This window comes from Orcinus orca, chromosome 12 (genome assembly GCF_937001465.1).
Source record: "Orcinus orca chromosome 12, mOrcOrc1.1, whole genome shotgun sequence".
Lineage (NCBI taxonomy): Eukaryota > Metazoa > Chordata > Mammalia > Artiodactyla > Delphinidae > Orcinus > Orcinus orca.
Genome location: NC_064570.1, coordinates 37,656,357 through 37,684,336, shown reverse-complemented (window position 1 = coordinate 37,684,336; position 27,980 = coordinate 37,656,357). Strand labels below are relative to the sequence as shown.

Sequence of the window (27,980 nt, the reverse complement as noted above, 5' to 3'; positions counted from 1 at the left end):
AACATATACGGAATGTAGTTTCAGGATAAGGCCACCTGCTATGACAAGCAACCATCAGTGGTCTCCCACAGAGCCTGCAATCTCTCTTTACATGAATTGTGTTTGAATTCACAAATATCCTATTATATTTGTCTTGTTTCAGCAAGATTCTCAAAAATATCACATGCTTCCCATATAGAAATGACATCTTATGAATGATGTTTATACACCAATATCATAAATTCTGATTTACAACCTGAAAATATTTTTATTTTTTAAGAAAATATTGAATCCTATTTCTTGTTTACTGATAAGTTGCTCGACAACTTCACAGCCTATTATTGGGTTGGCCAAAAAGTTCGTCCAAGTTTTTCTGTAAGATGTTACAGAAAAGCCTGGAGGAACTTTTTGGCCAACCCAATATGTTCTAAACATCTAACTTCATTAGGGACATATTCAGGTCCATGCTTTCAAAATAGCTTTTACTATAAAGAGGTAAGGGCCAATAAGATGCCAAAATATACCCCCAAATTTACTGACTGCAAGTGAAAATAATGATGGCCTGAGATAAATGTAGTATTTAAGAGCACAAGCTTTTACCATTTAGGCAAATCATCACACCTCTTCAACATTCATGCTTCTGGTGTGTAAATCATGACAATAATAGTAGCTATCTTATGGAGCTGTTACAAGGATTAAATGAGACAATATCTAGCAAGTTGTTAGCACAGCATCATGTACATCACAAATGCTCAAAATAGGATTATTATCATTATCATCATTATTTACTGAATCAGACATTTAACTAATCTGAGCTTCAGTTTTGTCTGTAAAAAAAAGTCAACATAAAAATACCCATTCTATCTTACTAGCTCATTGCAAGTACTATCAAAAAGGGCCTTATATGAAAATGTCAGGGAAAGCCCTTAAGTGACATATAAATACTTTCACCATTAGGTTATTGTCACTAAATACCAGTGAATCCATGGGAGAGTATCGTCCAGTGGTGAATCACTAGGTCAGGCCTTCAAGACTTCATTGCTTTCATGTTTCAAGCATTTAGTAAATGGTGATTTCCCTATACTTATATTTTTCCAATTCTAACTAGTGTAAACATTACCTATGGACTGGTGTTCAGAAATACGTGAAGAGTTATTTCTTATATTCTGTCTTCCTTAACACAACTTATATTTAGTGTACTTGATTATCACAGAATAATAAAGAATCAAAGTATGTTTTTTAAAACATGCAAATTCGAGGGCTTCCCTGGTGGCGCAGTGGTTGGGAATCCGCCTGCCAATGCAGGGGACACAGGTTCGAGCCCCGGTCCAGGAAGATCCCACATGCCGCAGAGCAACTAAGCCTGTGTGCCACAACTACTGAGCCTGTCCTCTAGAGCCGGTGGGCCACAACTACTGAAGCCTGCACGCCTACAGCCCGCGCACTGCAGCAAGAGAAGCCATGGCAATGAGAAGCCCGTGCACCCAAGGAAGAGTAGCCCCCACTCGCTATAACTAAAGAAAGCCCATGTGCAGCAACGAAGACCCAACACAGCCAAAAATAAAATAAATAAATTTATATTAAAATAAAACTTTAAAACATGCAAATTTGAAAAGCTTTAGAAAACTTCTCAGAAAAAGTTCCAGGGTAGAAAGCTTAGAGAAAAAATTATATTTTAAGAATTGTTCTTTTAAAGACCTAAATATAAGACCTGAAACCATAAAATTCCCAGAAGAGAACATAGGCAGAACACTCTTTGACATAAACTGTAGCAATATTTTCTTGGCTCTGTCTCCTAAGACAAAAGAAATATGAGCAAAAATAAACAAATGGGACATAATTAAACTTAAAATCTTTCACGGCAAAGAAAACCATTGACAAAACAAAAAGACAACTTATGGAATGGGAGAAAATATTTGCAAATGATATGACCAACAAGGAGTTAATATCCAAAATATATAAACAGCTCATATAACTCAATATCAAAAAAACATACAACTCAATAAAAAAATCGGCAGAAGACCCGGTTAGACATTTTTTCAAAGAAGACATACAGATGGCTAACAGGCAAATGAAAAGATGGAAATCAAATCAACAAGTTATCACCTCACACCAGTCAGAATGGATATCATCAAAAAGTCTACAAATAACAAATGCTGGAGAGGGTGTGGAGAAAAGGGAACACTTGTACACTGTTGGTGGGAATGTAAATTGGTACAGCCACTATGGAAAACAATATGGTGGTTCCTCAAAAAACTAAAAATAAAACTACCACATGATCTAGCAATTCCACTCCTAGGTCTATATCTGGAAAAAATGAAAACACTAATTTGAAAAGATACATGCACCCAAATGTTCATAGCAGCACTATTTACAATAGCTAAGACATGGAAGCAATCCAAGTGCCCATCAACAAATGAATGGATAAAGAAGATGTTGTATACACACACACACACAATGGAATATTACTCAGCCATAAAAAATGAAATTCTGCCACGTGCAACAACAAGGATGGACCTAGAGCGCATTATGCTTAGTGAAATAAGTCAGACAGAGAAAGACAGATACTGTATGTTATCACTCATATGTGAAATCTAAAAAATAAAACAAACAAATGATTTATAACAAAACAGAAATGAACTCACATATATAGAAAACAAGCTAGTGGTTACCAGAGGGGAGAGGGAACGAGGTGCAACTTAGGGGTATGGGATTAAGAGATACAAACTACTATGTTTAAAATAGATAAGCAACAAGAATATATTTTATGGCACAGGGAATTATAGCCATAATCTGGCAATAACTTTTAATGGAGTATGAGCTGTAAAAATACTAAATCACTGTGCTGTATACCTGAAACTAATAGAATATTGTAAATCAACTATACTTCAATTAAAAACCTGGAAAATATTAGAACAAAATGGGATAAGAAATAAATCTATAATACAATAGTTTCCCTCAAAAAATTAGAATAAAATAAAGTTGGGTTAAATGAGGAAAATGTGTCAATATACATCAAAAGCTTAAAATCACATACCTTTGAACCAGTAATTTAAATATTAACAAAGGGATTAATTACGAATTATGCTGAGCAAAGATATTACTATTTCCATATTGTTTATAATAATGAAAAAAAATGTAAGCAATTTAAATACCCAACATAAAAAGACTGGCTAAATAAACAATGTAATGAAACACAATACAGCCAAGCAAATGCTGATGAAAATATTTACTGCAAGAAAAAGATGCTCAATACATTTTTATGAAAGAAATCAAATTACAAAACATTACTCAAAATATTACCTTTATTTCCTTACTTTTATACCTAAAAATATATTACTTGTATATTTAAAAAAGAAGAAATTTACCCTGCCAATGTCAAAGTATTATTTCAAAATAATTAAAGTGTTTGACACTTTATTAATTACATTAGAGGATTAAAAAATTGATAAGACACAGATGATGCAAAATTGGGAAATCAATCACTTCCCCCTTTGTTCTTCTCCCAGCTGACTTGTAATTGGTTCTTTATGATTTTCCTCAAGCATCTCCTCTAAACGGAATCCTTTCCTGGCAATGTTCCCACTTTGGTCTCTGGCTATACTATGGGCTGGTATCTCATTTATATGCTGTCATGGTATTATATGCAGAAATCTTAATCGTTCTTACATAAAGTTCATATTTCTCATTATACTACATTAAAATTCCTGTTTGTTCTCCCCGTTAATCTCTATCACTATCACATTCTACAATATCTAGTTTTAAAAGAGGTGCTCAATACATGATTGTTCAAAGGCTAGATGAAATATAAGAAACTTTGAAATAAAAGAGCAAAATTCATACTAGAAATCATGAAAAAAACTTCTTTCAATAAGTTAAAGTCACAAAATCAATTATTCAATTAATTAATGTTGCAAACCGGAGAATAAAGTGTTAAGTGAAAACTGTAAATGCTCTTACACACAGCTTTAAGTTTTATTTGTCTAGTTGATTCTGTCTATTAACAGAATGATTCCTTACATGTAATAGTTATTAAAGGTATCCAAAAATATACTAAAGTTTAACAAGTGCCATTTCTAACAACACCTTGGTAAATGCCAAGGTATTTAAAATGTTAAATAAGAAAGAGTTGAAAATGAGCACATCAAAGAGCACCATAGCTAAGTCATAGCCAGGAGCCCATTGTCACTGTGAATTCTTTTTCCTTAACACAGGTTTCAGCTTCAAATCAGGGCCCCTCTGTTGCTTCCTGCAGCTTGATAACATCACTCACGTGGAATAGGGAGAGCTTTCAGTCTGATAACTGTCGTTCAAGATGCCCACATATGCACTCACTCTGCAATGATTTATTGACACACAGTAGCCACACTACGTGTCAAGCATTTTGCCAGGTACTTGGGATCAAAAAGTGAGCACATTTCCTTACGGTCTCTGCCTTCATTGGGCCAAGACTAGTGAGTAACAGAGGCATCTATTAAATAACCATACAAATGGAGAATTGTAACTGTGATAAATGCTACAGAGGAGATATATGAATGCTGTAAGACCCTATAATGTAGACATAATCACAGACAGGGACAACTGAGATAAAATCTGAGGGATGAGTAGAACTTAATTCATAACAAGGACACAAAATCCTACTTTTTCTTTTTGCCCAAGTATGGGGACTTTCTGGGAACAAGGTTAAAAATCTAGTCCCTAAGGCTTTTCACAGTATATGACAAAAGAAAAACTGTCACCCTCCCCTGACCATCCAGGTGGGACTCCTGGAGTCCAAATACACCTAGGAAATCAGATTTCAACTTGAAAATGTTTTGAAATAAAAATGTTGATGAAATGACCCACGAAATATTTGATGTGGTAACCAGAAAAAGTAGAGCAAGAAAACAATTTTCCTAGTTAATTCAGCACTACATAATTGTACAGAACTGGCCAATCCTCACAATTAGGTCACTGTAGAAACTGTATTTTAGTGGTACAAGTCCTAATCCATGAGAATCTCACATTTCCAGAGTGAAACATCCCTCGGAACTGTGAAAATTCCTTTGTCCTGTTTCTAGCACTAAAGTTTCTTTTAATTAAATTTTCCATGTACCTAAATGTTGGAAGGGACTGAAATGAACTGAATCCAAATATTATGGTCCCTGGAAAAGCAAAACCATTTATAGATAATTAAACAAAAGCATATTTCACGTCTTAACTCAGCCTCATAAGATTTAAGTCTTTCAACTAAGCCTGATTAATAAACAGCTTTCTGACTTATTCAACTGAAGAGCAGATCCTGAACTGCAGAGGCTGTGGCAGACAGATTCTAAGATGGCCTGTGTAATATCCATCTCCAGATAGTCATGCCCTTGCATAATCTCCTGTGGAGTGTAAACATGACCTGGAACTAACTTCTAACCAACAGGAGGCAGCAAAGTGAAGGGATGTGTACATTACTACCTTACATAAGATTGTGACACCTGACTTGCCTAGGAGACTGTCTTTCTTGCTGGTGGTCATGTTGTGAGTCCTATGTGGCAAGGATAATAAAAACAGCACCTAGGAATTGACAGCAACTTCCAGACAACAGGTTCTTCCAGGAACCAGCAAGAAACTGAGGCCAGTCCTGCAGTCATAAGGAATGAATTCTGCCAATAACCTTGTGAGTTTAGAAGTAGATCCTTCCCCCATTTAACCCTCAAATGAGACCTCAGCTATTGTTGACACTTTTATTGCATGTTTGAGAGACCTTGAAGTAGAAGATCCAACTAAATCATGCCCAGACTCCTAACACAGAAACTATGAGATAATAAATATATGATAATTTAAGCCACTTTGATTGTGGTAATATTGTTACACAGCAGCAGAAAAGTAAAACAAGGGCCTGCTAAGCTGAATTAAACCTAGAAAGATGCAATTTACCTTAGTTATTTGTACAAGTTCTTAGAGCTGGAAGAATTAAATTATTTTAGGAATTTCATAATTCTTGTGAAATATGAAAATGAGATTAGTATGTGAAAGAAAATTGAAATGTCAAAACTTTATGTATAATTGTAGGTTTTACTGTAAATTTTAAGTCTGAAAAGAATGCCAATAATTTTAAAATTGTCAAGAAAACCAGACTGAGAAGAACAAAAGTTACACTATATTCACAAGATGTGAGGGGGGAAGAAAAGAACAATGAAACAACTGTCCCTACTGCAATCTGTATAAGTTAGAGGAATATTATAATCTTTATTATCTGAGTAAAGTGAAACAAAATAATTTTTATATATTATTGATTGCATGTGTGTATGATTCATACATACACCAACACAGATGTATGACTCTTTGGAGCTCCCATAAAGTTGCTTGATCGATACAAGAGAAAATAAATTAATGTTTATATTGTCCTAGTATGTGTCAGGCAGTGTTGGGCACTTTCACATACAGGCATATCTCAGAGATATTGAAGGTTCAGTTCCAGACCACTGCAATAAAGCAAGTCACACGAATTTTTTGGTTTCCCAGTGTCTATAAAATTTATGTTTACACTAAGTCTATTAAATATGCAACAGCATTATGTCTGAAAAAACGACATACATACCTTAATTTAAAAAGACTTTATTGCTAAAAAATGTTAACCATCATCTGAGCCTTCAGCGAGTCATAATATTTTTGATGGTGGAAGGTCTTGGCTCAATGTTGATGGCTGTTGATGGATCAGGGTGGTAGTTGCTGGAGATTGGAATGGCTGTGGCAATTTCTCAAAATACACAACAATGAAATTTGACCAATCTCTTAGTGCTATCTTTCACAAATGATTTCTCTGTAGCATGCAGTGCTATTTGATAAATTTACCCACAGAACTTCTTTCAAAATTGGAGTTAATTCTCTCAAACCCTGCCACTGCTCTATCAACTAAGTTTGTGTAACACTCTAAATCCTGTGTTGTCATTTCAAGAATCTTCATAGCATCTTCACCAGGAGCAGATTCTATCTCAAAAGACCACTTTCTTTGCTCATCCATAAGAAGAAACTCCTTTCATTCAACTTTTATCACGAGATGGCAGCAACTCAGTCCCATCTTCAGGCTCCACTTCTAATTCCAATTCTCTTGCTATTTTCACCACATCTGTAGTTACTTTATCCACTCAAGTCCTGAACCCCTCAAAGTCATCCATGAAGGTTGGAATCAATTCTTCCAAAATCCTGTTAATGTTAATATTTTGACCTATTTCCATGAATCACAAATACTCTTAATTGCATTTAGAATGGTCCATCCCTTCCAGAAGGTTTTCAGTTTAGTTTGCCCAGATCCATCAGAGGAATAAATATCTGTGGCACCTATAGCCTTATGAAATGTATTTCTTAAATCATAAGATTTGAAAGAATGACTCCCTGATCCATGGGCTTCAGAACGGATGTTGTGTCAGCAGGCATGAAAACAACATTAATCTCCTCCATCTCTCTACACTTGGGTGAACAGGTGCATTGTCAATGAACAGTAATATTTTGAAAGGATTTTTTTTTTTTTTCTGAGCAGTAGTTCTCAACAGTGGGCTTAAAATATCCAGTAAACCATGTTGTAACAGATGTGCTGTCATCCAGGCTTTGTCGTTCCATTTATAGAGCACAGGTAGAGTAGAGGTAGCATAATTATTAAGGGACCTAGGGTTTTCAAAATGGTAAATGACCATTGGGTTCAACTTAAAGTTACCAGCTGCATTAGCCCCTAATAAGAGAGTCAGCCAGTCCTTTGAAGATTTGAAGCCAGGCATTAACTTAATCCTCTCTAGCTATGAAAGTTCTAGATGGCATCTTTCTCCAATAGAAGGCTGTTTAGTCTACACTGAGAATCTGTTGTTTAGTGTAGCCACCTTCATGAATTTATCTTAACTAGATCTTCTGGACAACAGCAGCAGTACTTCTACACTTGCTGCTTCACCTTGCACTTTCGTGTTATGGAGATGGCTTCTTCCCTTAAACCTCATGAATAACCTCTGCTAGTTTCAGACTTCTGCAGCTTCCTTACCTCTCTCTCTCTTCATAGAATTGAAGAAAGTTAGCGCCTTGGTCTGGACTAGGCTTTGGCTTAATAGAATGTTGTGGCTAGTTTGATCTTCTATCCAGACCACTAAAACTTTCTCCATATCAGCAGTAAGGCTGTTTTGCTTTCCAATCATTCATGTGTTCACTGGAGTAGCACTTTTAATTTCCTTCCAGAACTTTTCCTTTGCATTCACAACTTGGCTGTTTGGTGCAAGAGGCCTAGATTTCCACTTGTCTTGGAATTTAATATGCCTTCCTCACTAAGCTTAATCATTTCTAGCTTTTGTTTTAATGTGAGAGACATTCCTTTCACTTGAACACTTAGAGGCCACTGTAGCATTATTAATTGGCATAATTTCAATATTGTTATGTCTCAGAGACTGGGGCACAGCTGATCAGTGGAGCAGTCTGAACACATATTTATCAATTAAGTTTGCCATCTTAAATAGGTGCTATTTGTGGTGCCCCACAATAATTACAATAGTAACGTCAAAGATTATTGATCACAGATCACCATAACAAATATATTAATAATGAAAAAATTTGAAATATTGTGAGAGTTACCAAAATGTGACACAGAGACAAGACATGAGAAAAGGCTGTTGGTAAAATGGTGCTGATAGACTTGCTTGATGCAGGGATGCCAGAAACCTTCAATTTGTAAAAAAATGCAAATTTGCAAAGGGCAATAAAGTGAAGCTCAATAAAATGAGGTATGCTTGTATACACCCTATAAACTGTCATTATTATCTTTCTGTTGTAGAAAGATAATAAATAAGATAAGAAAACTGCACTTCAGAAAGATGAGTCGCATTGTGAGTACAAGGGAGAGTAAGAGTTTAAATCTATGACTCTCTGATCCTATACAGTGTTTTCACCAAACATTCTCAATACACAGAGTTGGTAGTTAGTAAGCACAAACACATCATCAAGGCTGACATTCCTTCTGATTGGCTTGGGGTGTTCATTTTTATGTCAGTGCCTTTGCTTTGTCTGTAAATACATGTTTGAAATATCACATCTACACCTTCTCAAAAAATAGTTTTATTTGAAATTTACAGGTTAGAAATTAATATGACTAAAAGGCTGAAAAATAGTGTACAGCATATGGAGAAACATCTTTTTCTCTTCTTGGCTCTTCCAACTTAAGTAAAAAGCCGAGAACAATGTAAAGTTAGTGTTCTAAAAGACAAAGGGTCACTATAAAGAGAATGGTGACCTGCTATTTTCAAGTTCAAAAATAGAAGAGGAAATTGTGTTAAATCTTAATAGGAGAGATTTAGGTGAGGACATCTTGACACAAGTATTATTATAAAAATAGCTAAGGAAAATGTTGAGTACCCTTGCATGAAAATATTTAACTATAAGATAGATATTCATTTTCTTTGACATTTCTTATAGTATATTTCTGCTTAGGGACAGGAGAAAGACTTGAAGTAGTTTCCAGGCACATAATTTTATAACAAGAATAACTCTTGTATTTTAACATGAAATTGCTTGAAATGACCTTAAAAACTGTTTCAATTCTACTTTCTTACAATTCTATTTTATCATAATGGTATTTCTTTCTCATCATAGAAATAAAATCAATAACTGAATCCAGGATAAGGGTAAAATTAGATGCACTGAATAACAAGGAAAAGTGGTACATTTGGTGAATAATGACCTAAAACAACTATGAAAGGCAACAGCATCATTCTTCACTTACGGAGGTATTAGAAAAAGTCAGACACTGAACAAATCTAAGGCTCATATGGTGCCAACACATGTGTCCTAGAAAAAAGACTCATGATTTGAGGATGGGCAAGTGATGCCAGAATTTACATGAAGAAAGTCCCAATCTACATTTATATCAGGAACATTTTTAGTTCCAATCGAAATAAACTTAGAGATTTCCTAGCATTCATTTAAATAAATGTATTTAAATATATATTTGCAAGTTTTATGTTTCCTAATTATTATAAGGAATTCAAAACCTATCATCTTAAAGAGAAAACATAATCTCTTTCAGCACTAATCAATTAATGTCATCAACATTATTAATCAACTATTTTATCTGCTTAATAACCTCATTTATTCAGTTTGATTGAAACTCTTTTAAAAAAGGTAAGCATAGAGACAGCTTACAGTGTATTATAAAGAGATACATGTCTAATCTTTTTAAAAGTGTGAAACCTAAAGCCAAACACCCAGTGATATTCAATTAATATAAATTGGTAATAATTATTAATTTTTAAGTGTTAAAAAGCATCTAAATAAACGTTCATGCAATTTGTATCCCTTTGTAAAATCTAAATCATCGTTAACAACATAGAAATATCATTAAAGGGTGAAACAATTCTTTTTAAGATTTGTCAGGTTTGAAACTATTTGGCACTATATACAGATAATAAATATGAGTTGTATGGCACACAAGTAACCCAGCATTATGAACCTTTCTTCTTATAAAGATTCATATGCACTCTTTAAAGAGTCAAAGAAAAAATAAATTTAAAAAAATTCTTCCTCCTTCTGGTCTTCTTTCACAGGATATCCATTGGTTTATTCACTTCAGCTGAAAATTAGATGCTAAAACCAAAAGCGTAGTTTTTCTCTAATCATCCCTTAAAATACTCTAGATCTTCTTATGCAAAGTGAGGTCCATGTACAAGCAGCATCCTCATCATCTGGAGCATGTTAGAAATGCATATCCTTAGGCCTCACCCCAGCCCTACTGAGTCAGAATTAGCCTTTTAATAAGATCCTCAAGTGACTCATACACACATTGAAGTTTGGGAGGCACTGGCTTAAGTGTGTATAAATCACTTCAAACTCTCCACCATTCAAAGAACATACGAATGTTACCATGGGACAATACCTAGATATTTTTTTAAATAACCTCAAGTTGACCCTTTTAATATTAATTCAAAGATAAATGAAAAATTTAGAAAAATGAGGTGTATTTACAAAATTATTCTAAAATAAAAATATTATGACTTGCTTCTGAACTTAAGCTACTATTATATTTAAAATAAATGTTTTAAATACATTTATCAAAGAACATCTCTCTATCATGAAATAATAATTTTTTATGACAGTTACCAAATACTTTCTCTTACTGCTTCATGCACAGTGTCTCATGAGACACTAGGAACTCAATATTAATTAAAATTAAAACTTTAAATTCACATTTTATTCTCTGCATCATAAGATAAATACATGTACACTTTGTATTTATTCATATGAATTTATACTGTATAAATTCTGTATAAATATTATGTATTTATGGTTTCTCACAACTTTGCTTTGCTGTTGCTTTCTTTACTTTCTAAAATTTGTCCTTTAATATTTATCAACAAAGATACAACCACCAGCATTCTGCCCTTTAATGGACATTCAGGTCAAACTAAGGAAAACTTCATTTTCATGCAAATCTAACTTTTGTTTACTTAGTTCCAAATTTTATTTTTCTAACTTTTACAACTTCAAGAACTTTAATTACATCATTTTTAATATCTGCTTGAATCCCACCATGTGATCGCCTTTTTTTCTTTAATGGGTTTTATTTGGAAGATGTTTCAGCACAAAGATTGTGTCAGTAGTTTAAAATCTGCAGAAACTTTATGCAAGGATACATTAGAAGTCTCAAACGAAAGAAGGAAAGTTTTAAAATCCGAATATAAAAGGAAGGCATGTTTATTTTAGTTTGGACAGCAAGCAGAGTAATCTCACATCTTTCACCTACCTCAAACAGATCATGTTTAGCTGACATGACTGTGGGTTCCATGAAATTAATCTCTGACCTGATTCTTTTTTTACTGCAGCAGTGTCAGCTTTCTATCCAGTGGAAAATGTAGCTTCCTAGTGTGTGCAAACCTGGAAAGGTGAAGAATACCCATTCCAAAAAGGGCAAAGTGTCCTGATTTAAGAACCAAGAGAACTTTTTAAAGAAGTTTACTTTATAATTTTCAAGGCAGTGTGGACAATATGTCTTACATATTGTGTATAGGTAATTAAATATACATACATGCAAATGCTACTGATTATAGAAAAAGCCATATTTTGTGTTTCATAAATGGCACAGAATTGAATGGAAGCAGACTAACTGTAGAGATTTTAAGAAGAAATAAATATTGCACAAACTATAACCCTCTTTCCTAAGATTTTCAATTATCCATTTCTGAAAAATATGAACCAAAATGAAGTGCCTCTCTATATTTGCTGATTATTAGAGGGAAAATATTACTTACTAGAAAACTCCATTTATTGGAAGGAAAGTCAGCATACATTTCTACAGAAAGAATAAGCCAGTTAGTCATTATCAGAAATAAGCCAGTTAGTCATTAACAATTGTTAATTGTCCCAATAATGAGTTCTGTAACCTTGGAAAGAGGGCTCCTTTTTAGCCTCAGGTTTCTTATACAAAAGGGAGACCTATTTTTTTAATTTAAAAAGGGACTTTTATAAAAAATTCTTGTGGAAAAAATTTGCGGTTATTCTATGTCAGTTTTTTATAAGCCTTCTGAAAATGTGTCTCTTAGTGCATAAGAGAGAGTTGCAGTAATCAGATAAACACAGTATATTAGGTTTCTACTGCTGCCATAATAAATGACCATAAACTCAGTGGCTTAAAATAACACAACTTTATTATCTTAGGGTTTTGTGTCACAGAAGTCCATCATGAGTCTCCAGGGGCTAAAGTCCAGGTGTTTGCAGGGCTACACTCCTTTGTGGAGGCTCTCAGGAAGAATTCATCTCCTTACACTCTCTGGCTTCTACAGGCTACCATATTCCTTGGCTCATGGCCTCTTCCTCCATCTTGAAAGCCAACAGTGGCTGGTCAAGTCTTAACATCACATATGCCTCTGACCACAACCAGGAAAGATTCTCCACTTTCAAGGACTCATATGATTAGATTAGACCTGCCCAGCTAATACAGGATAATCTCTTTATCTCCAGGTCCCTAATTTAATCACACCTGCAAATTCCCTTTTGCCCCGTTAAATACACGTTCACAAGTTCTGGGGATTAGGGCATGGATATCTTTGAGGGCCATTATTTTGCATACCATAACTAATATTCTCTCTACTCTTTATCAGTAGACATTTTGTGAGCATTTCTCAATACAAAGTGTCGCTTAGGCCTGCTTAGTAGAGCAAAGTATTGTGTGGGGATCTTAAACATTGAAAGTTGCTTAAATTCCCTGGCCACAACCAGTACACTTTTTAAGCATTTTTGAGAGTTTCAGATGACAAAATGAACATGAAATGGATAAAATTAAATCTCTGAAGCAGACTACCTTTAAAGACAGGAGGTCCTGATCTAAAAGCAGGAAGAGTAGAACTGGAAACTTAAGTCTTGCCTGAATGTGAAAAATAGCAATATCTGAATAAATGTCATTAAAGACTTACTAAAGCTTGAGTCCATGAATAGGAATGTACCAGGAATCCTAGAAAAAGGGAGCCCGACCAGCAAGAATTTCGTCATCCTCACCAGTGCCAGCAAGGAGATCAACATGCAGAACCTGGTGAGGATGAGTATTCTGGTCATCAGACATAAGTTTTCTACGTCAGCATAAACTCTGGGAAAACAGGGACTATTTTTTGTTGTTACTGGCCCAGCTCCAAGCACAACGATTGGCAATGAGGAGACATAATATTCAATAAATATTTTTGAATATTTTTTATGCCACATTATGCCAGGTCTAAATGATAATTCTTGAGTTGCTGCTTATACAGCCTCAGATACATTGGGGATTAGTTCTTTTTTAAATTTTAATTTATTTTTTATTGAAGTATAGTTGAACTACAATGTTGTGTTAATTACTGCTGTACAGCAAAGTGACTCAGTTATACATATATATACATTCTTTTGCATATTCTTTTCCATTATAGCTTATCACAGGATGTTGAATATAGTTCCCTGTTCTATACAGTAAGACTTTGTTGTTTATCCATTCTATATATACCAGCTTGCATTTGCTAATCCCAAACTCCCACTCCTACCCTCTCCCACCCCCCTCCCCCTTGGCAACCACCGGTCTATTCTCTACGTCCCTGATTCTATTTGTTTCATAGATAGGTTCACTTGTGTCATCTTTTAGATTCCACATATAAGTGATATCATATGGTATTTATCTTTCTCTTTCTGACTTACTTCACTTTGTATGATAATCTCTAGTTGCATTCATGTTGCTGCAGATGGAATTATTTCATTCTTTTTTATGGTTGAGTAGTATTCCATTGTAAATATGTACCACATCATCTTTAGGGGATTACTTCTTTATCTCTCAGAAGTCCTTATATTCTACTTATTCTCTCCCTGCTCCTCCAAATACCCATCATATATATCTCATAGGACTAGGTCAATTTCTACAGAAAAACAAGCTGGGACATTTCTAGTAGATGCTCATTGAGGTCATCCTTTCTCCATGTTTTTCAATTAGATAATAATAGAATTTGATAAGCTAAATGATAATACACATGCTACACAATTTGAGTGAACAAGGTATCTTCTTCATGCCTAATTCACCTTTTCATCACAGAGCATAGTGCCATGAAATAAATATACATTGTCAGTAGAGCCATAGCATAATAAAACTAAAAAAAGAGAAATGATCATAGCAGTATTGCTCATAAAAGCACCAAATTTAAAAAATTCCAATGGATAAATAAATTATGACATTCATACAATGGAACACTGTGCAGCAAGAATAACATAAAGTACAGCTACATACAACAAAACAGATGAGTCATACAGTGTTGAATTAAGGCAGCAAGACACAGAATAACACATGCTGTGGGGTTTCATTTATGCAAAGAACAAACATGGCAGAAGTAAATTGCATTGTTTATAGATGTGGAGGTTATAAAACTATAAAGCAAAGCAAGAAGATTTTTATTAAAAGAGTAAGAATAGTTTTTCCTTATGGGAGAAGGGCTGGAGAAATAGATGTCTCGACTGGGAAGCAAAGCCAGTGAGAGTCAGTCTATTGGTGGGCAGATTGGACTATGCTTCAGAGGTGATGGCAGTATTGTTTTCTGATCTGGGTGTTGGTTTTGTGGATGTCAACTCCATTAATGTTTAGTAAATGTTATATAAACATATATGATTTATGCAGCTTTCCATGTCTATATTTTACAAAAGAATTTTAAAGAAAAAATTAAAAACATTTAAAAAACTGTGATGACTCATGTTATTTCTTTTCACACTGAATGGATGAGATGGCGTGTCTTTTGAAAACCAAGTGGAACAATATTTTTCAAAAAATTAAGTCAGAAAGAGAAAAACAAATACCGTATGCCAACACATATATATGGAATCTAAAGGAAAAAAATGGTTCTGAAGAATGTAGGGGCAGGACAGGAATAAAGACGCAGATGTAGAGAATGGACTTGAGGACACGGGGAGGGGGAAGGGGAAGCTGGGACGAAGTGAGAGAGTGGCATGGACAAATATACACTACCAAATGTAAAATAGATAGTTAGTGGGAAACAACTGCATAGCACAGGGAGATCAGCTCTGTGCTTTGTGACCACCTAGAGAGGTGGGATAGGGAGGGTGGGAGGGAGTCGCAAGAGGGAGGAGATATGGGGATATATGTATATGTATAGCTGCTTCACTTTGTTATAAAGCAGAAACTAACACACCATTGTAAAGCAATTATACTCTAATAAAGGTGTTTAAAAAAAAAATTGCCACAGTTACCTAATTATTTATTCACCTGTAGATAGTGCTCTTGTGCATTTTGGCTTCTAGATCAGTGTTACGTAACAACATAATTTTAAGTGAGTTCCTACATGATTAGAAGACACATTTGCCCTTTTGGTAGTGTAGCAAAGGATTAAAAACACATCGGAGGTCCCTAAGTAGACTCAGAATTCAATATGCCACGATATAGGGTGACTATCAGGTAAAAAAATGCAATCCACCCTCAAGTTTATAATTTAGCTTCTGTTAAACTATATGAGGCAATTTGCAAAGTACTGACTTTCAGTTTACCCATTAGAGCTGCTTCCACCTGTGCCTCTCCTCAAATTATGCTGTCATTTCTCAACTCATTAGCTCAAGGACATACAAAATAAGCCATCACCTTTCACTGATTTTTCTCAAGGGGAAATTGTGTTATTGCATTTAGTTTGTGAATCTCTTTGCCCCACACTTCCTTAAAATTATCCTGTTTTTATCTTTCTACTATAGAATTACAAATAGCAAATCAAGGCAACCAAACATAATTCCTTTTCAGAAAGGATTTCATCCTATTCCAAATAACTTTCTAATCATTGAACAAGATGGCTATCTTTAATATTCATATAATAACTCTTAGTTGGTAACTGATTAAAGACTATTAAGAAAACATTCCTAGCAATGCAAATTCTTTATATTGACCTAAAAAGAATCTTCTGTATAAAACTGGAAGATAACTAAGCCAGGAATTTCTCATAATTGAGTACTCTGATGCTAGCTCCTTCACAACTATTAGCACCTTTGCTCACTTTTGTCTTAGATTCTTGTTTGTTGTTAACTGGGGTGTGGTTTAGCATCTCTGTTGGAAAATGTTTGGGATTGTTTGTTCAGTCAAAATTATGGTGAGGGGTGCTACTGTATGGTAATTGTCCTGCAGTGTCTGGGAGAGGCTTTTCCTGCCCCAAATGTCAGTAGAGTGTGTCTTCTCCAGCTTTGATTCCCCAGCATAGATCATGAGGGCAAGATGTTTATTTAATGAAAATATATCAAATAATTGTTTGTTAAATAAATGAAACTGGGGCTATTAGCATCTAGGGATTTTGGTGAAAAACTTCATTATTTGCTTTTCTTTTATGTTCTTGTCCTTTCATTTAGAAAGATCTTTCAAGTTTTAAGTTAAATTCTACTTCTTTTTAACAGTTCCTGGTCAACCAAGTCCATCTATTCTCTTGCTTCTCAGATTTCCCTGATAATCATATCTCATAACCCTAATTTGTTTATTTGTTATCTATTAATTTATTCTCTAGCTGTTTCATATATGTAAATATTGTCTACTTTAAATTTGAAGAAGAAACCAAAAAATCTATCTCACAATTTTTATATTTATAATTTTATCTGTACTTCCTTTAGGCAACTTAGAACTTCCGAACTTGTATCATATAGTTACTTATACAATTATTTCATCTTTCCTTGAGCACTAGATTTATATATATTTCACATTTCACCCTCAGACCTAACAAAGATATCCCAAATATATACAAGTAAGTACTTCTTAAATGAATGAACATCCTTCAAGATATCAGAAGTTTTGCCCCTCTGCATCCACAGTTGAATAACAGAGTGATGGGACAAAGATAAAATATCCTGTTCCAAAACACCTGGGTACTGACAGCCTGTGTGTCACTCAAAGATAGGGACCCATGCTAGAATCATTCTAGCCAAGACCTACAAGACATTTCAAATCTAGAGAGACTGGGCAGAAACTTAATAGTTAAACCTGTCTACCTAATTCAAGAGATAGCCGAAATGATCTGGCAACTTTCAAAACTATATTATTATTTCTAATACAACTCTTCCAGTCACTATGAACAAAGTCTCTAAAGGGTTCTGTGAACTTATCGCTTCAATCTAGTTATATCTAGATTAAAAATTCCTGGTCACAGCTTCTGAACCTCGGACTAAGGATCATGTCTCTTTATCCTTTCCTTGAAAAAAGCTTTTCCCTAGCATCTTTAAAACCCTCTTGCCTCGCTTCAGTGTTTAATTCATTGGCCTTATAATACACCTTGACAAGACCACCGGCCTATTAACACTAGTTCTTATAGTACTTAGAACAACACTGATCATAGAATTAATTCTTTACAGCTGATTTCTCATTATTACCCTGAAGAAACTTATTTAGTGAATACCTGTCTCACAGTTAGCATTATCTCATTATTTCTTCGTGAACTGGAAATAGGGCTCCATAAATACAAACTAAGCTCAAAGTGGAGTGTTTGAGGATCAAAAGCAACAATGGAAATACAAACAGTGGGAGACCACTTAAATAGGTGAGAAAAAACCCAAAAAAACAGGGATCAAAATAAACAACTAGTTTAAAATAAATCAGGCACGTGAGACATCCAACTTTTTCAATACTATAGCAATAGGGTCCCTTAACAAAAACAGGGGATTTTTACCAAATTTCTTAGACAGGTAACTCCACACCTTGGTCACCCCAGGGTTTCATCCCGCAAACCACTAATTCTCAACTACCACCCATTTCTTTTTTTCTTCACCTCTACATTGAGCAAACCTACTCCTGATCTCCTTACCTCTTGGCCAGCCATTTCACCTTCCCAACAACGGCATGTGCACTGTAAATGATCAGAGTCAAGAACAGGACACTATCATTCTAAAGTTATTTTCAGCAAGTTTCAATGTGTGCTCACTGATCATAAGATATATGAACAATAGCATGACTTTGTTAAACCAAATTAAACACTCATCATTCATAAATCCTTACTGAAGTCATATGTTTTTAAATCTGTCTACTCTTAGTTTTTCTCTTTCCTGCTTGTTTTTTAATCTACCATATTAGAGTCAGCGACCTTGTGTTATTCTTCTTCATGTCCCCATTGTCTGGCATTCAGCCTGGTATGTAATATGTGCTAAAATATCAACTACAACTGAGCTTTCGATATGACCTACTGCTTTATACATCTACTTATAGGTTGATAGTTAATACCACGGAGTCTAAAATTTTGTTATATTTCAAATGGATGTACTTTGTTTGCTTTTCTCTAAATGCAACCCCTAATACTTCTACAGATTTAAATTCATAAGCATGGAGTTTTACCATCCTATGGTAACTTATAGATTTTATAGTACACTCTTTTTCCCCCAGGCAATTATACATAAGTTAAATAAGAATAACCACGGACAAAAATAATAGCTCTAGCGCTGAATGTCAAAGTGTCACTTAATATTTGCCATTTTTGTTGTGACATTGTATCAAATGTCTACCACAAACAGAAAATTCTCTTAATCACATGATGATTTTATTTTAAAAGGCAACAATAAATTTTCCAAGGAAACCTTGCTAAAAATGTATTTTGAAAGTAGTATAAATAAGCGGAAACTGATTCTTTCACATCCGCAAGCTCACTAATGCCCTCGAACATTTTTAAAACAAAATTTTAAATATTAAGAGCTCTTTCTTTCTTTAATTTTTTTCAACGTTTCAGTAACCTGTGTCACGGAGAGGAAATGATGCAACAAATGAGTGGCAAGGATAAAACAGGTCTATCACAGTGAGTTCTAGCCTCATGCTGTGTGAAAAACAAACCAAGTTTCCCCTGTACAAAGCAGGTTGCCAAACAATAATTATCTTTGTTCTTCTAGGTTAAAAGATTGTATCTTTAAGTTGTTTAAGGAAAGACCACATGCCGCAGCCCCTGTCACAGAAACTAAGTTAGAAACTATCTAAACAATATATATTTAAATGTAACATTCAACTACTTTATAAGAGAGACAGACTCTGTGGTTTATGAGGAAACAGCTCATTTACATCCCAAAGGATCTCTCAAAATCATAAATTCCATGAGCCTTTGACAGCTTGACTTCGGGCACGGAGATGTGGAGATGTTTGATCTTTAGAGAGCATAACTTGTAGAAAGAGAAGCAGGACTTTATTCATTACACATTTGCCAAGGATATTCTTTTCAACTTCCTTTGAAGATGGAAAATACTATCATTTTGGACGAGCAAGTTCATCTATTTCTGCATAACCCTCACTTGGGGCAATACATTTTTATGTGACATTCAAATAAGTGCTTTCTATCAGAAATTATGCATGGTATTCATATTATCCAGAGAAAATAGGAACTGGGGAGAGCAAAAAACTTAACTTTGATGGATCTTCCTAGAACTTTTAAGTTGAATAGAACCTAAACTCCATAAACTTGGAATTATTGTATGATGTTAATGCATAGTCACCAGATGAAGTTTTCCCCCTAATTTGCTCTTTCTAAATGTGTTACTTTAGATAACATACATTTTTAAAATACATTAAGCATGTCCCCAAAGCGTTTCTTTTTATTTGAAGGAAGAAAAGAAAATAATAATGCTTTAAACTCTGTAAATATAAAACCAAAAACTTAGCTGGAAAATCTAAACTATCTATGCATTTTCTTTCAAACTGATATATTCAACCCAAAGGTCAATGTAGATGATTTTAAAATTGCTTAGTTGTACCATTTTAGGTTTCTCTCATCTTTAACATTGTTAACTGATTAAAAATGCAAACAGCATTGGAGGCTTTAACTCTCTAAGGATTCCTAAGCCTTTAGAATAATAGCTGGAATAGCCTCAATTCATTTTTGTATTGTAAAAGTAGAATGATTTTTAAATTACAGTCCCAGTGATGACCAAAAATAAATAGGAAAAAAATTAAGAAGTATTTAAGCTAACAGAACATTTTCCATGGGTACTGTGTGCTTAGAGATGGGCTGGGGGGAGGGTGAAAGAGTCAATATTACAAATAATAACAAAAGGAAGGAAAGGAAAAGCTATACGGAAAAGCTTCGTAATGAAACCCAACTAGAGCTAACACTACAAAGATATACTTTCTGTCCACTTTCACTACCTATTTTGCATCATGGATGCTTTGAACAGCTAAAAATATATATATAATTTGCCAATTAGCACGACCGTATAAAAGTTGGAAAATTTCCTCTGGTCATATTATTCACTATTAACCGAGGTTAGCCAACTAGTGTATGTCCCCCCGCCCCAGACCACCTATGGTTAAGTAGTGAAGCTAGTGCTTAAACAGGATTTCTGACTTGAAACTCCACACACTTCCTACTTTATCACACTGCCTTTAATTATTTTAATGCTGACTTCCCTCAGTTCCACACTACTTTTTCTCTCTGATTTTTAATTAACTATATGTCACTGTTTTTCACACTTTCTTCTCTTTTCTAAATTCAACTTGACCAGTAAAGAAGATGATGTTTAGAGTCGGTCTGATCAGTTTTATGTAATATCTGCCTTTCAGCCTTTCAGAATTTCTGTGATATTTAAAAGACATATTTTTGCAAGACGTTGGCACTTAATAAACATGATGTTCCTGACCATAGCAATTTTTAGGATTATTTTTCTTGCATCATGTTGACTCCTTAGGTTTTTAATTTTTCCTCAGGTTTTCACATGGACCATCTCAAAAATGATCTGTTGCTCACTAATTTCTCTAATTAATGTCACTAATAATATTGAGAAATGTTATGAAACTAAGCAACAGATTCCCACATTATAATGAACATATTTGAAAATCATTATTTCCTGGTCTGTTGTTAGAAATGTAGATTTCTGGACCCCTCTGTCTAATATGAGCATTTTTTGGTTTCCATTTCAATAACTACAGACTGTTCAATTAGGGGGTAATTTGCACTTATGAATAAATTTGGTGGCCAGTAGAGTCACTGACCTTACATGCATTACAAAAATTGTTTTTCTTAAAGTTATTTACTTCACTACATCAGCTCTGTTCTTTTCCTTTCTAATTATTATGGAGAAGCTTGAATATTTGCAGAAGTAGACAGAAAATTATAATGAAACTCCATGTACCCATCATCAGTCCCAATGTAATCAATTCCTGGCCAATCCTACCCCACCCACACCTCATCTACTTTATTCTCTGGCATACTCTGTAGAAGCAAATTTCAAGCATATCATCTCATCCATATTTGAGTACGTGTATGTCCAAATAATAAGCAGTTTTAAAATATAACCACATATATACACTAGTATGTATAAAATGGATAACTAATAAGAACCTGCTGTATAAAAAAAATAAATAGAATAAAATTCAAAAATTCAAAAAAAAAAAGAATATAAGAATCTGGCTAAAATCCTTCTTTTGACATTATTTGAACTTATTCTGCCAAATAAGAAGTCTTGTCAAATCTTGACAAAATATGAATAAACTGAAAATGTGTTTGCTTGTTAGAAACATATATGCTCATTTTGGAACATGTTGGTATTTTTCAAAAAGATAATAAATCATTCTGACTATTGAAAAAATAAAATAAAATATAACCACAAGATTATTATCCCACCATAAATATGATAATTTATTAATATCATCTAACATCCAGAGTCTATTAAATTTCCAATTATTTCATAGATTTTTTTTGTTTTTTGCGGTACGCAGGACTCTCACTGTTGTGGCCTCTCCTGTTGTGGAGCACAGGCTCCGGACGTGCAGGCTCAGCAGCCATGGCTCACGGGCCCAGCTGCTCTGCAGCATGTGGGATCTTCCTGGACCGGGGCACAAACCGGTGTCCCCTGCATCGGCAGGTGGACTCTCAACCACTGCGCCACCAGGGAAGCCCCCTTTTCATAGATTTTTTAAAGTTTGTTTGAATCATGATCTAACAATTCTATACCTTGTAATGGGTTGCTCTGTTCTTACGTTTCTTTTCATCCACAGGATTCCTTGGCATCTCCTTATGTTCCTAGTAACTTATTTGAAGGAACTGGGTTGTTAGTGCTGTAGAGGTTACCATAGCCTGGATTTTGCTGACTGCATAATATGGTGTAATTTGTAACACAGTCCTCATCCTTCTATTGCTTGAAAATCTATTGCTTGAAAATTTGTAACACAGTCCTCATCCTTCTATTGGTGTTATTTTTCTTTCATTGGTTTTCTTTTCTATTTTTCTTTTGCTTTTTTCCCTGTTTTGTTTTGAGTCAGAAGAGCCAGTTCTAGATATCATTTCTTTTTTTTTTTAAATAAATTTATTTATTTTATTTTTGGCTGCGTTGGGTCTTCATTGCTGTGTGTGGGCTTTCTCTAGTGGTGGCAAAAGGGGGCTACTCTTCATTGCGGAGCATGGACTCAAGACGCGCGGGCTTCAGTAACTGTGGAGTGCAGGCTTCAGTAGCTGTGGCACGTGGGCTTAGTTCCTCCGCGCCATGTGGGATCTTCCCGGACCAGGGCTCGAACCCATGTGCCCTGCATTGCCAAGAGGATTCTTAACCACTGCACCACCAAGGAAGCCCTAGATATCATTTCAATGGTTGGTTATGTTTTGCCTTATATTTCACCAACATTTTGCCTTTTTGTGGCTTCCAGACTTTTACCCATGGGTCTTTGCATTGCCCTCTATCGCTACATAATGAGAAAATCCAATCTTAAAGGACCTGAGCACAAGTCTTTTCATTTCACTGTGCCTCTTACCATCATGGTTCTCCTCTTCTGAATGTACTGGCTTGTCAATGCCAAATTTAAAATGTGTTCCTGGGACTAAAAATGATATTCTGTCTGTGGTCATTGCTTCTCTTGATCAGGAGAACATAACCCAGAAGTGATTAAGCTTTGAATCTAGTGCTTCATCCTCTTCCTCCTCCCCCACCCCCAAGTCATCTCCACTTAGGCCAGAGTAGCCACTTCTGGTTTTGGCAAGATAAACACAGATATGGAGGTTGCATCTTCTCCTGGTCTTAATTTCATCATCTGTTGCTCTGGGTTATCTAACTTGTGTGCATAGTTATTAAACATTCTGGCTGTGAATTTAAAAATTTTTTTTTTCTTGAGAGCAATGATGGGTATTCTTACGCAAAGCAGAGCAGTGCATAAACTAAATGACCATTTTTGCTCTAAATTTTGAACGTCAAACCCTCTCAAATGTTTGTGACAAAAGCAGTAAAATGTGGTTAAACTAATAGGAAAGAATTCCTTACATAGTACAATAACCCTTCTGAACCCTGAGGTTGTATAACAGCTTAGAAGTTGAGAGTTTGACATCACTTCTCTAACTTGAAAAAAAAAGAATTTCCTTTAACTACGTATTCTAGTAAATGCTAATTTAATTGTATATAGGCTCTCTACCAACTTGAACCTATTGCAGAAAAATTTGTATTTTCCTATATTCTGGAGGTAGTTGGACCCAGAGAACACAATTATATGAATGTTATTGTAAAACATAATTTGACTGTGTGTTAGTTAATTGGCAATTTGAAAACATTATCTATTTTACCAACTTTTTAAAAAGTCTCCATGTTTTTCACAAAGCTATTAAGAATTAACTAAACTTTACTGTCATCAAAATTACTCAAAAAGTATTTTTACACAGTGATATATTCTGTCAAATAGTTGATGAAATTGGTAGTCGAAAGTTCATATGAACCTCAGAAGGGGAAGCTAACTATGGCATTTGTCTAGGAATAACTGGGCCTCTGGAAAGAAGGCAGAAGGCTATTTATAACTCTAAACCTTAGCACTGTTTGAGTCAGATCCAGTCTGGGGCCTGATCTAACCTACCCAATGTAGCAGGGGCCAAACCAGAACAGGGGTCTAGTACAGGTCCCTCCCAACCTCTGAATTAACACCAGGCTGACTATTAGTCTCACGCAGCAAAAGGAAGTATTTAACATGCCTCTGGAGTCAGAGATCTGAGTGTGAATCCTAGCTACACCATAAATAGCTGTGTGAATTCAGGCAAATTTCTAACCTCTCTAAGCCTCAGCTTCCTATTCCATAAATAGCAATAATAAAAGTATCTATCTCATTTTGCTGTCCTGAGGATTAAATGGTCATGTTACATTTGACATATAACGTCTTCTGAATAAATATCAGTGGTTATTATCATTATCATTATAATTATTAATTTATCATAGCTAGAATCAAAGATATTGTTTCCCTAAAGTCCTTTGGGGTTCAACTTTGTTCTAATTTTAGTTCATCTGTTGCTCTGTACCTGAAACACAATTCCATATCTAACATTACTTCCTTTCTTCTGTCAGATGAAGTAAGCCAGCTTGGAATATGCACTGAAAATCTATGTGAGGAACTCAGGAAGGTTTACAGATATGCCGTGCATTATAGTTGAGTAAGCACCACAAGAAACATGAACTCTATCCTCAGACCTCCCCCAATTATCAGTGACCACGAGAGAGTTGTATAATCTCCATGACCTTCAGTTTTATAAAAATTGAGGTGAGGACAGTGGACTTAAGCTTTCTAAGGGGCTACTCCAGCTCTGTCTTAAGTACTACAAGGTGTCTGCTTGCTTTGTGATCAATGGATGAGAAGAATCATCAGTATATGTCTAAGGCTACTGATGCAGTGCTTACATTTCAATAATGGGGCAGCAAAAGAAATATAACAGATGAGAGGAAAGAATATTCCAGGTTGATGGAACAACTTGTACCAAGGCTCTGCACACAAGTACACCTCTTATAAAAGACTGAAAGAAGGCTATTGTAGCTGGCGCACAAAAAGTAAGAGTCACGAAGACAAAATGAAAGGTGTGTAGTAGAGCAGCATGCAAGAAACTTTGGATGAACACAGAGAATGACTGTGGTACTAACCTTAAAAGGTAAGCTCATCTGAGTTGTCAGTCTAATTATCATTTGAGAAATATGATTAATAAATCATTCCAGAAAAGGAAAAAAGTACATAACTAATGCGATGTTCAGATGACAAATATCCTATGAACTGTTAAGGCCAGGGAGTAGGAAATGCCCATCACCTAGGAACTAGATGGCGTTTTTACATTTTTAATTCATTACTAATTCAATGATTTTTTTTTAGAGGTGACAACAAGAGGTCTTCCAAGCACCCTTTAAACTCTCCACGGGGAGAAGACAGAAACATAAGTTCTATTCCATAATCTGGAATTTTCCTGTAAAAACATTTATGAATCAAGTGCGAAGGTCTACAGAGCATAACCCACAGGCAAGTGAAAAATGTTTTGGCCAAGTGACCCGAATCAGCTGGCAGTTCACGCCCCATGCAGAGGCAGGGAACATATTCACAGGTATCTTAATAACTTGTGCAGGGCTAAGTGAGACATTTTTACAGATAGCTGTCTTTAAGACCATCTAAAGGTCACATGATGCAGCATATCTAAGGAATAAGAAAAAATGCTATTTATATTTAGTTAGCAAATTCTGAACTAAAATTGGTAAAGAGGAAACCTGATATCCTCTTAGAGAAATGAAAAAACACAAACTAGATGTAAGGGAGCTGGCTTCTAATCTTGGCAATACTGTGGTTTTGAGCAAGTCTCCAAATAAGAGAGTTACAGTTTCTATTTCTGCAAAATGGAGATAATAATGCTAACTTAATTGAATTCTGTGAGGTTTCAATAAGTACACACACATAAAGTCCTGAGCAAAATACCTGATACATAGAAATCTCTCAGTAATTATTTCTATTAATTTGGGGGTACTAGACTAAATTTCTTAGTGGAAGATGCAAGTAAGACAATTCTCTTTGTAAGTAGTGACTGAAAATCTTAAACTGTGAAATGACCATATGCCCATACTAATGTCTACCCAAAGAGCCAAAACCACACATTCTCTTTTTTCAGTTGTCTGATTAAAAACAAACCAGCTCAGCATTAGACTTGGAAGCTGTGGAGAGCACCACCTGTCTGATTTGCTTACAGCTGTCAGAAGCAAATTTTAGATCCACCTCCCAAATTTTTACCCCAGCTAGAAATGGATTGTGCCTGTATTCAAAACTCTTTAGTTGTCTTAAAGATAGCAAAAAATATATATATAATTATATATGTACATATATTTTGCATATATTATATTTGGGCAAAATGATTGCTATCATGGTCGAATAATAAAAATGTTTTAAGGTGTGGTACATACCTTTTCAGAATAAGCTTTAAAACAGAAAAGCATACAGCTTTTCAGAATAAGCATGAAAACAGAAAATATTTAATATAGATTCATCATGTAGAGGTAAAAGACATGAGTGCATGAAAAGAATCAGAATCAAAAGCTTAATTACTCTATTTTTAAAACCATACTGATTTAAAGTGATTTTGTGCAATTCCAAACCTTGTCTCTGAATACCCACCAACATTCATACAAAATTTTTAGGTATATAAATCTTATATGTGTGTGTGTGCATATTTATATACTCGAGTTAGAAAGGAAAACAAATTTAAGATCTCCAATTTGATATGTCATAAAGCAAAATGCTCAAAATCAGTTCTCTAAGTTTCAACATTAAATGCAACATTTTAAGTTCATCGTGGTCTCCAGCCTTGCGTGCAAACCTTGTAATTTTTGCTAGGTAAGATACCAGCCCTAACACTGCATGACCATAGCTATTTATAGAGGTATGGGTGACAACTGTTAACTAGTTGGGCCTTTGGCATCACAAATAGCAGTTTCCACATGCAAAATTTCAGAGAAACTTCTTTTCACTCCCCAACACACACATCTGACAGCCTCTCAGCTCCCAAACCCATTTCTTTGATCCCATATAGAATCATCCACCAAGATAACTATCTAAAAGCAACATTTTAAGAGGACATATTGACCATCAATGGGACTGTCAATTTCCACCTTTTTCTTTTTTGTTTTCCTAGTTGATACTATTGGAAAATGCTAGCAATACCTTCAGCCGTGATCTCAGTCATGGTGGTTGGAGAAAGGAAAAGGCAGGCAAAAGTTCCGGTCAAGTGGCCCTTTGCAGAATAATTTAGGTTTGGAGAACTCTGATAGGGGGCTCTGTGTGAAAGCGTGAGGGCTCTTCCTTTTCCTGGCTGTTTCTGCTGCTCCTTTGTTGTCCTGTTGAACTTTGTCTCTTCTCTGCAGAGTTCTCCCCCCCTGGAAACAACCTGAGCCCTTTCCAAGCAGCACTTGTGGCTCAGGCAGAAGTATCAGCTTCGAACAAAAATAGCTTCATCTCCCTAGGACTCTTCAGCACTTTTTTTTTTTTGGCACTCTAAGGGAAACACACACACACCAGCTCTCCAGCCCCAAAGAGAGCTAGGCCAAGAAAAGGCAAAGGAACCAGAAAGTACCGTCTAAGCCCCTACAGTTTCCCTAAGATAATTACAGATTTGGGGGTCTATGTCAGAAAACATGAAATAAAGAGTTGAAAGTAATCTTATCCGTGATAGCTCAGATTTATTCTTAGTGCCCTTAAAGCTCAGAACATTCCTCATCCCCTTATTTGGTGTGGGGAGGATCCTGTAATGTCTACCCAAGGCAAAGGGGAGGGTAGTCTTGTCATTTTCTCCAAGTTG

At 35.1% G+C, this 27,980-nt stretch overlaps 1 protein-coding gene across 16 annotated transcripts in view; it reads right to left on the bottom strand.

Annotated features, from left to right (window-relative positions):
* The window catches only part of TRDN (triadin), a 380,671-nt gene extending 352,989 nt beyond the window's left edge, over positions 1–27,682 (bottom strand). For 4 of the 16 annotated variants that reach the window (XM_049695250.1, XM_049695252.1, XM_049695251.1 and 1 more), the window contains exon 1: positions 27,347–27,653. In XM_049695250.1, coding sequence (XP_049551207.1) covers positions 27,347–27,368 — 22 coding nt within the window. In that variant the 5' untranslated portion in view covers positions 27,369–27,653. Of the gene's footprint in view, positions 1–27,346 lie in introns of all 16 variants that reach the window. The other 12 variants (XM_049695264.1, XM_049695265.1, XM_049695266.1 and 9 more) reach the window with 9 other exon arrangements.
* Positions 27,683–27,980: the final 298 nt, after the last annotated feature.